We start from the raw sequence: 11,159 nt of genomic DNA on the forward strand, positions 1-11,159 counted from the left end.
TTGCTAGAACTTCACATATTTACTACTTTTAGTAAACATTAGATATCACAGAAAACTCTTCAGTTGAGTTACACTGAAATAGTATTAAAATCCAGCATGGTTTCATTAATTATCCCATGTGCTGCATGCACCATTTCTTAGTCCATACGTAGAACTGAAGTAATATCTGGCACCAGCAAATGCAGCATCTCATTGATAACAGTGGGGTGTTCTTCAATCATCATGGACAAAAATATCATCCTCGTCCCCCAGCTCTAAATTTCTCTTCCACTGCACTAAAATATTGAAATGCCACATGGGCTGTCTAACCATCACTTCTGAGAGATCAGCTACAATATCTTAAATAAACCATTTCAAATGTCCCCATTTTCAAATTCATATTTTGACCTTTAGTTAAAGGTCATCTTTAGCAGACAATTAGCTTTTGCTTTTCACTGAGTTTATAAGGAAGCATTTTGTCTATCCATAGCAGACTGGCACAAAATCATCTTTTTAAAGTACATTGCTGAATATATGTGGCTAAAAGTATTAAAGAAACTGCAAAATTCTCCACAGGACAGAAGCATCATTTCTTTTATTAGTTTTTACTTATTGACAAAATCTTCAGTTTAAAGGTGTCATAATTATTATTTCTAAGCACTTAAAAGTGAAAGAGAAGACTAGCAGTCAACAAGGATTTGTCAAGAATAACATGTTAAGATAAATTGAAATCCTTCATTAATAGGCTGTATTAGGCATTATGAAGAAAAGAAAAAGAAGTAGTTGTCATTAGTATCTTGAACACGAGATATTCTTTTATGTTGTCTCATATCAGATACTACGAAATTCATCCTGAGGTACTGTTTGGAATAAGCTGTTGCAGGACAGGTGCAAAACTGCTTTGAACTCATACTTGTATAGTAGTTATCAATGGTTCAGTGGTAAATAACTAAGTCATACTTGCCTCCAAAGGAACTTTCCACTAAGGTTCCACTGTGATTTTCCATGAATGTTCTAAGTGTCTTCGAGGGAGGAAGAAATAAATAGAAAGCTCATAGGAACTTTATTACAATTGAAGACTATATCAAGCTAAGGCAAGCTGCAAATACATTGCAGAATAGGATTGGAAGTGAGTATTAACTTGGTAAATTGGAGACATTATCTGATTAAAAATAAGGTGAAAATTATTTCTGGTAAGTACTGTATTTAGCAACAAATAACTGCAAAGATGTACAGATGGCTAGGGAACAGGTCTTTGGTATAGGGTCAGGAGTCTCACATAAATCACAAGCTAGGCATGAGCAATAACACCATGTTTTTCACACACACACACACACACACACAAAAAAAAAAAAAAAAAAAAAAAAAAAAAAAAAAGAAACACTAGGCAGGATATTCAAACAGTTTTTTAAGCTGGAATGACATGTATGTAATCCTGCCCTATATGCCAGAATTATCAAGTTTTAGCCAGAACATACCACAATACTAGAAGTACACAGAAATGTTGGAAAGTGTCAGCATTGAGAACAATGAAAATGATCATATTTCTCTAGCATAGGAATTCTGAAAAAATATTGCAAGAATTGCAGGTCTTCAGACTACAGAAAATAAGGGGAGCAATATGGTTATATACACACACACATATATATACATATATATATATATCCACGGGAAAAGATCAAGAAAATAATGATCTTAAACTGTACTACAAATAACTAAGGAAGCACTTAAATATTGTTGATCTCACTTCAGCATAGAGGGATTGACATGTCCTCTGACTAGATGGCCAGTATTCCTTATTATGTTTGCAAACCTATTATGTGTTAAAGTTCAGATTTTTGAAAACTTTCCATCAAAATGCTGCCATCGAAAGCATGAAATAAAATCAGACCAATTATGTTTTCATTTAAAAATAAAAGCTACTGCTGTGCAACATTAGGAGTAATCATTTATAAACTTTTGCCTTAGGCATCAGAGATGGTTTATGAGCCTGAATTCTAACTCATGAGGGGAAAATAGTGTAATGGTGTACTACTCTGAATGCAGCACTTTATAATCTTTTCTGCAAAGGATCATAGTCCTTTCACTTAATAGGTGCATTGTCATTTGTTATCCATTATTCTCATGAATCAGGGGTAGGACTTTGCTTATTAGTTAGGCTACTCAGAACTGGACACTTAATACAAAAAAAAAAAAAAAAAAAAAAAAAATCAATTTGCTTTGACCAGTGGTTTCACAGAATAATTCATATGTTCTGTTTTCACTAGGGAAATTATCACCTCTCTTCTTTTTTAGAAGTGGTCTTTCATGTTGAAAAACTAGCTGAGTATCATTTCACAGAGTGTTAGTTAAAAACTGAGGAGGCCACAATGAATGTGTAGTTTAATGACTCTTCCCAAAAAGGTGTTCAGCAGAAGAAAACATGATGGTATGTGTCTTTGGTCTGTGCCACATTAGCTAAAGACGCAGACAAAAAAGTCATCATATGGCCAAGAAATTAGGGTCAAATACTATACAATGATTTATTCATTTTCACTTCTCACAGTATTTGTCTGCATAAAATGTCCAGCATACAGCTAGACAAGTCCATGATATGATGGGTGAACAATTGACTGAAGGGTTGGGCTGAAAGGGATACAGAAAATGGAGCTATACCAGGCTGGCAGCCAGTCCCAAGTGGGGTTTCACAGGCTCCATTTTCTCCAGTTCTCTTCAATGTTTTCATGAAAAGACTTGTATGCAGGACTTGAAGGTATTCTGAGTAAGTTTGCAGACAACACTAGATAGAGAGGAACTCTATCTAGTTGGGAGTTGACTCCCTTGAGGCTAGGAGGCCTTGCAAAAAAAAAAAAAAAAAAAAAAAAAAAGAGCCCTTGGCAAATTGCAGGGCTGGGTAGTCACCAACCAAATGAAATTTAACAAAAGCAGGTGCTGGGTTCTGCACCTGGGACAAGTTAAGTCTAGATGTCTGTACTGACTGGGAGGCTGGAGCACAGCCCTGCAGAAAGGGATCTGGGTGTTCTGGTTGGCAGTGAAACTAATATGACTGAATAGTGTGCACTGGCAGCCCAAAAGGCCAAATATGTCATGTGGTGCATCAGGCACAGCATAGGGAGGTTGAGGGAAGTGATTATCCTGCTCTACTCTGCACTGGTGTGGCCTCACCAGTATTGCCTCCATTAAGAAGATACTCCTCCTAAATATTTGTTTCCATGTACATCAGCACCAACTTGTGTGTACAAGCATCTGTTTGTGTATTGCACATAACATAGTTTTTGTCAACCATCAAACAGAATCTAAGCTTGCTTAAGGTCAAGGTATTGGCCTGATTTCATGTACTTTCCCACTCTTCAATGTCTAAGTGGCATGTAGCAGTATGTTCAGTTTGATAGAACCACTGGTTCTATCAAACAGTAACGGACTGGTTTGGGTTGGAAGGGACCTTAACATTCATCTCATTCCAACCCCTTCCTGTGGGCAGGGAACCCTCCCGCCAGCCCAGGCTACCCAAATCCCACCCAGCCTGGCCTTGGGCACTGCCCCAGATGGAACACCAACCTGGGTAGCCTGGGCCAGTGCCTCATCACCTTCTGAGCGAAGAATTTCTTCCTAGTGTCTAATCTAAATCTCCCCTCTTCTGGTTTACAACTTTTCCTGCTTGTCCTATCACTATCTGCCTCTGTTAAAGTTTGTCCTCCTTTAGAGTACAGCTAGAAATGGAACTTCTACAGGCAGAGGTAAAGTTGCTGCATTACCAACAACCACTCAGAAGGTATGATTCCTTTTACAGAGTAAAAGGAAAAGTTTTATGAGGTTGTCTTTGGTATCCTCAAGTATGAATGCAAAAGAGCATATGGATGTAATAATTGCAGTTTCTTATGCATGGCTTTAGCAGTGTAAGAATTAGGGGATACTGCAAGTGCTTGATTTTTTAGAGGTGTTAATTGTTAGAAGATCTCATTGATTCCAATCAATTGTCACTATCTGGAACTTCTGAAGAAAAAAAGAGGCACAAACTAATTTTTTAAAAAAGGAAATCTTACTTTTTTAGGAAGATTTCAAAAGTGCAAGATGAGACATTGTTAAAGAAATGAAAATATATCCAGCAATTTTACTGAAGGTGTAAGGTTTCTCTTAATTTCTTCTCAGTATTTCACTTCAAAGCAATTAGCACATTAATGCTATAGCTAAAGAGAAAGATAGATGATTTCCTTAGTGATTTCTCTTCGTATATATTTAAGAAATTGGAACTATGTTGTAGTGACTTTAATGATCTTTTTAATTAATTGACACAAAGTTTTAATTATAGAGAAACTTGTGGTCATGGTTTGCTTCCTAAACAATGCCTTAAAAAATCAGACTTTTATAGTGTATTTTAAAATTAGCTTTAACCTACAACATGCATAAAAAGCTTTCATTGACAACGTAGAGAAAATACACTTAAATATAGCAATACTTTATGAGATATATACACTCACAAAACTTTTCTAAAAGCTGCAAATTTAAACAGCTCAAGAGAAGTTAAATTTGATTGAATACAACAGCATAAAATTTCATGAGGCTTTAGCAGAAAGTTTATATATAGCTGAAGAAAATGTCACATCTTATTTCAGAGGGCAGTGCCTTAATATCTTCCAAACTGAATTCAGTATCCTTTTTTTTTTCTTTTCTTTTACCTCATTTACCAGAAAATAGTGTTATCTTGAATATTAACTGTTCCTTATTTTTTTTTTTTTTCAAATAAAATTGCCTTTCTTTCTGAGGTGTGCCTAAAATTACTTTTTTTTCCAGGAAATGTGTATTGTCTTTTGAAATAAATTGCACTAAGGGTAGGGGTTTTACCCATTACAAATCAGTACTTTAGGAAGCATATAAAACTATCACATTCCTACCTCACTGATTTTATTTCATAATGAATTTACATAGTATACATTGACTGCTAGTACTGTTTCCAAAATAACATTTTGTAATACATTTTTCTGGTCAGTCTGCAGATGTTCCCTGTACCAGATGTACAACTTGAAAAATAACAACCGCTAAAAATACACAAGCTGTCAGCTTTGTTTTACTGAGAAACTGTAACTTCAAGTAAGATGGATTTGTATTTAAGTACAGTGTAAACATCAAAAAATATTCCCAAAAACTTGATGACAATCTTATCAAATGGTGAAAATGATCACATTATAAATGCATAATTTCAGTCCAAGGTGGGGTAAAGGTGAAGTAAAATTGTTGTTCTATAAGCTAATAATACTGACATCAATTTCGAAAACATCATAAAAAAATAAATGGTATGCTTAGTGAAATAACTTGTACTAGTATTTTCTTCTCTATATTAACATCTTAAAAATAGATCACCCTTTGTTCTTACACCTTTAAGCTGTCATAGCTGTCATATTTTTTACCTGACCTTGCAGAAAGTATGTCTCTTACTGTGCTAAACAAGCTGTGAAACTACTGTGATTTCAAATAAACCCTTAAAAAAGCAAGTAATGATGTTCCCTTTCCACTTAGTTCAGGGTTAATTATACTTGTCAAAGAGACAGTAAAAAAAGGCAGTGAAAATTTTGACAAACTGATGGCAACCACACAGACCGTGTATCTCCAGCAGTTCCCATTTGTCAAAGTTGCACCCATTGATAAAGTCAGAATGAGGACAGTATTTCAGAAGGCTCATTTTTTCCATTGTTCTTACACAGAATAAATCAATACAAAAAAAAATAAGATGTTGTAAATTGCAATAGAGAAAATTTGACAAGCTGGCAGATTTTATTTTTATGGAAGTTCTGACATAATGTATCTTAAGCAAAGATCAAAATTTCATGACAGTGTTCCTTCTTGCTTTTTAATGTGAGTGTGGGTGTGCACATATACAAAGTTAGATTAATGCTGTAAGGAGCTCTGGTTAAAAACAAATACGGTTTTAGAGAATAACTTGGATAGAAGTATGGTTTTTGAAGTGCAGGCTTTAAAAGTCCTACCTCTCTGCAGATTCATCTGAATTTTCCTCTGTGATCATCTGCAGCTCCTGTGGGGTTTTATTTGAATCTTCTTTGACACAGTTTTCCTCTGTGCTTGTTTTGGGAATATCTTCATTTGATCGAAGTTGTTCTATGAGGTTTTGTTGATGCCAGGCTTGAATGGATCGGTGGTGCACCGGGGTTGGACCTGGCACAGGTGCCAGTATATTGTGGTGGACAGGACTGCTGTTTTTCTTCAGCCCATTTCTGTCCCGAGAGTGGTTCTTCAACCTGTTCTGAACCGGTGTCCCTCTGTGTTCATATCCTTCCTGCTGATGGCAGCCCCCCGTGCCTCCAGAGCCTTGCGAGGGGTGACTGAACCACCTCCAGCGGAGCCTCAGGATCTGCTTCACATCAAACTCTTTCTTTCCAGATACTGACATTTTTTCCAGGAAAAAAAAAAAATGTATATATATATACAAAAGCCTATTCTTTTAGAAAGGAAGCAGATTCTTTATCTCTTGTGTTTCAACTCCTCTTCTTAAGAAAAGACAACAAAAGAACAAATACCGGTAGCTTGCTCTCTCTCTCTCTCTCTCTCTCTCTCTTCTGATTAATATACTGCAAGCTCTTCAAGCCGATGCTAAGCTGCTGCTAACTGTATAGGTGGGAATCCATACTGACAGGATGATGAGGTCAGACCTTAAACAAGTAAATCAGCTTAGCACAGGAAAGCAGCAACCATAACAGTACCCAGCTGCTAGGCTTACACACTCACAGCACTATAGCACAGCTCTCTAATATATAACCTAGCCTCACATGATCCTAAGGGATCTTAAGCTGCAACTTAAGATGCAGGAAAGCACACACAAATAAAGTGACAAGACTTTCTATCTCATGAGGTTTTCCACTGCTAATAAGCAATGCTGCATTTCACAGAAGATTTATAGAGAATTCTTTTATGGACTTCTTACACAGATTTTTGGTAATGATTCACTGTGAAACTGTCCTGCAGTTCATGTGTTTCCTTAAGAGGTTTGCATGTGTTTATCTTGCTGTGTAAAATTCCTACAAATGGCCTCAGTGTGGTAGCACTTACCTAAAGGAAAGAAGCAGCATTTCAATATGTTGTGCAGAACTATGTATTTTCTCACCTACAGATATATTTCTCAATGTGATTACAGGGAGAGAGAGAACAGAGGGAGGGAGCTCATAAAATCGGAGATGTGCTCCCAGAACGACTGTATCTGTGGAAAACAGTTTCCTGGCTAAGTGCCTGTGTAAACACCCTTTGTCATCCTGCTCTTAATTTCTCACGGACAATGAAAACAGGGTGATTTAGAAAAAAAAAAAAAAAAACACAGCTTTCTTTTGTCAGTGTATGCTGTGCAGCATGTTTTCAGCAAATTTAATAATTTCATACATTCATCCTCATCAGTCTGTTAATGGACAGGGCTGTGAGAACTGTTCCATGTGTATTTTGAAATAATGTGCACAGATTGTTTTTGCATGCAAATCAAAAATAGTTAAATGGATAGGTTTGGTTTTATTTCTTGTGTTACATTCTCCACAGTGTGCTGTTGATGATCTATATGACTGTAAGCAGTGTGCAAAAGCAAAAAAAAAAAAAAAAAAAAAAAAGCTAAGATTCAGAATTAAAGAACCCTCTTCTTCAGACTTTTCTTTGGATAGTTGTGAGATAAATTACAGGACAAGGCAGGAACTGTAAAATAATTGGAATAAATTATGCTATTTAGATACACAGAGGGAAAGAAAATACTTTATACTAAATAAAAAATTAAGAGAAAGAGTTGGCCATGAAAGTCAGAAAGGAAGAAGTTGTGAAAAGACGATATTTGAGAGACCTGCCTCCAGTATTGTGATTTACACAACAGCATTGTCACATGTGGACCTCCCAAACTGGTGCTGTCCCCCTGTAGAAGTAATACTCCGTTTAACAATCTTCACTAAGATAAACTGGGTTCTCAAGTAATATTTACTTGAGAAGAAAATGAAAGAGGGATTTATGTGTTAGAATACCAGGTTATTCTTAGTATTGTTAATGGAACATAGTTTTAAAAGACTACATTTTAAGTTTTATAGGAATGGATAGAAATGATAAAACTCATTCAACTTCTAAGAAAATATTTTAAGAAGAAGGTATATAAAGCTTATTTGTGGTTTAATAAGGGATTTCAGTTTAAGCTTGTTGAGAATAAAAGCTAATAAAGAAGATGCTCACAAACTTCAGGGATTTTAAAGAATTTGTAGGGAGTGAGTAGATAAATGGAAATACTGGCCATTGGGTAAGAGAGACCATTATGTCTTCAGAAGTCAGAGTAAGATGTTTTCTTACTTCAATTACAGCTTATTCTAACAATCTGAAGTTTTCTGGAGTGTTTTACTACTCACTTTCATAAAAGTAATAAAACTTAGCAGTGTAGTGGTATTCATATATATTCCTGAGGATTGCCTACATGGCAATCCAAATCTCTTTTAAAGAGAGTCTCAATATAGCAAGTTAATAAAATAATTTATGATAAAATCTTGTAGAAGTGGACAGAGAACATGGTATCTCGCTACTGTCTTAATCAGGTCATTGAGTTCTTCCAGCAGCCCTGACAGTTCCGCTTAGCAATAGATCTGATATATTGAATCCATAATTTTTACCATCTCACAAAGCTTCTGGTGGTTTCCTTTCCTTAAATCCTTTTTGCAGATATTGTTAAAAACACATTGCATGAATTTGACTTAGAATGTAGAACTTCTGTTTGTAAATTACTCTTTTTCCTATTATTCAGCACATATTTTGGCAGATGTTGTGTATCTAGCTGAAATTTAAGAAGTAAGACTGGACATTTCCTGAAGAGACTGTTTTGCTCAAAAAGTCAGCTTGAGTCAGCATGGAATATGCTTTAGGTAGGGCATAAGCAGATTATTCTTCACACAGCTTATTACCATTCTGGCTAAAACTTCAATATGCTGTACTGGGACAGTATAAGTGATTTTATAAGCCAAAACTTCAGGCCTGATTAGACGCAGGTATGTGGTATAAACATGATACAGGTTTGTGCCACCTACTAGCTTGTAATCATTTATGTCTAACCTCTGGTCTTTGTCAATATGAAGGGAACAGGAATCTTATCTTTACCTTACCCTTTAGGAGAGACATTGATTATAAAATTATAGGTCAGAATCTTAAACAAAACCTGAGAAAACTAAGTTCCCTTGAAATAGAATACAATTTGAGTGTTTATTTCTTCATGATTTCTCTATAAATCTTTAAGGTACTTTTAGGCATATCTCTGGGTTCAAACATCTAAATGTGAGAAGATATATCTATTATTACTATTCCTCATTTCATATGTTTTCATGTAGATAGCCATCCACCATAATAGCTTTATTTTTTCCCCTTCACAAGTGGAAATCTGCAAAGAACAGCATTTTCTAGGGCTGCAGCAAGTTTATCAGAGGCTACCAAGAGGCTCAGGGGGCTGAAGCACGTAATGGATGAAGGGAGGCTGCTAGAAGAGGCTCTGTTCAACTGTATGAGGAAAAGGCTCAGGGGCATCTCATTGCTGTCTTCAGGCACCTAATGAAAGTACAGAGAAGACAGAGCCAAACTATCTTAGAGGTGCCCAGTGATAGCAACAGAGGCAACAGACACATATTGGAACATGGGAAATTCTAATTAGGCATAAGAAACAGATTTTCCCTAAAAGGTGGGAAGATGTTGCCAAGAGGCTGTGGCATCTCCATCCTTACAGACGGTGCAGCTGCTCTGACTGGACTTGCTCTGAGCAGAAGGTGGGACTAGCTGGGCCCTTTTCAATCTGTTATCCTGGGACTTTGTGATGTGCCAGGCGGTGTTTGAGATGTAGCCTAGAGGCTACAGTACAGCCATTTAAAACCAATGCAGTTGTCAGGAATTAAGAGACACATTTTAGAAAACTAAACTTCCATTTGGAATCAAAACAGCTCAGTATAACTGCCTGCAGTTGTGGGGGATTTCTAATTGTTCCTTTCCTCAGAGGCTTGCTTGTAGTTTGAGGGAAAAGAAGTTGGTATTCTCTGAAAAACCTCCTTTTGATTCAATGGGTGGTAAGCTTTTGAGGAAGATCTTCAACCATGTTAGGAAATTTAAATAAATGTGAGGGTAGACTGACATTTACCAGGGAGCTGGACATCATTTTAAAACATTTATGCAAACATGCTGAACTTCCAGATAAGTCAAGATGTACCTATTATTAGCAAGAGTGTAAATAGATGTTAATAATAATTGTAAGATTACAACTATAAATACCTAATAAGGCTTTTGAATTAGAAAACTATAAAAATACTTTTATCATAAACTACCTTTGAGAAGAAACAGAGAATTTTCTTTCTGTCATGAATCGTATTTCAAATCACAGCTTCCAGAATGACTTAACTATGGCTGCCTCACATGTTCATCTGCCTACAAAACACTATAAAGAAAGGAATTTGCTAATGCATTTCAAAATAGCAGGATTCCCTAATTATTAACTTAGTGTTTGAGGGTGAGGGAGTTGGGTTTATTTGTGTTTTCTTTTTGAGAATTTAAACAAGTGCAATATATTCATGCAGTTATATAATGTTTGTTCCCTTCTCAAAAGAGACATGGTAAATGACATTCTTTTTCTGTTTGCTTTGAGCTGGTAGTGCAGTGCATGCATGAAAAGCCTGTTAGAAAAAAATGTTCTAACAAGTCAAGCAAAGAATAATAAAAATAAATCATCCAACTTTCTTGTAGAATAATTCAAGAAAGATACCATCTGTGGACTCTGAAGCCAGCAGTATTGCAAGGGGTAGGTTACTAGCAAGCATTAATGAAGTAGATCTTAGCTGAAGGGGAGGCAGACCAGAATAACTGTATTTTTTATTTAAAAAAAAAATAAATAAATAAAGAAGCCTGGGATAGCTTTGGACCAGAGGTCTTCAATGCCAAGCTCACTGATGCAAAACTTTCATAACCAAAAGTTAAGATATTTTTGTGATATTTCTTGAGATAATTGATATCTATTTTGACATATTTTTTAGGAAGTCAAGTTAATTAAAAGCTTGTATCAATAGTGTATGCTCTACAGTGCTTGCAATTGGCGAAAACATCATACTGAGATCTACATAAGTACAGATCTTAGATAACTGAAGTCCTGTGTGAAAGGCCCTCTATCCTGTCCTGTGTGTATAAGCTCTCTATCC

At 35.9% G+C, this 11,159-nt stretch overlaps 1 protein-coding gene across 1 annotated transcript in view; it reads right to left on the reverse strand.

Moving 5' to 3' along the window:
- The window catches only part of KLHL4 (kelch like family member 4), a gene marked incomplete at both ends in the record, with an annotated part of 36,728 nt that extends 30,346 nt beyond the window's left edge, over positions 1–6,382 (reverse strand). The window contains one exon of the mRNA XM_084293836.1: positions 5,961–6,382. Coding sequence (XP_084149962.1) covers positions 5,961–6,382 — 422 coding nt within the window. The remainder of the gene's footprint in view (positions 1–5,960) is intronic.
- Between the last annotated feature and the right edge of the window lie 4,777 nt (positions 6,383–11,159).

This window comes from Netta rufina (genome assembly GCF_964035555.1).
Source record: "Netta rufina genome assembly, chromosome: 12".
NCBI lineage: Eukaryota > Metazoa > Chordata > Aves > Anseriformes > Anatidae > Netta > Netta rufina.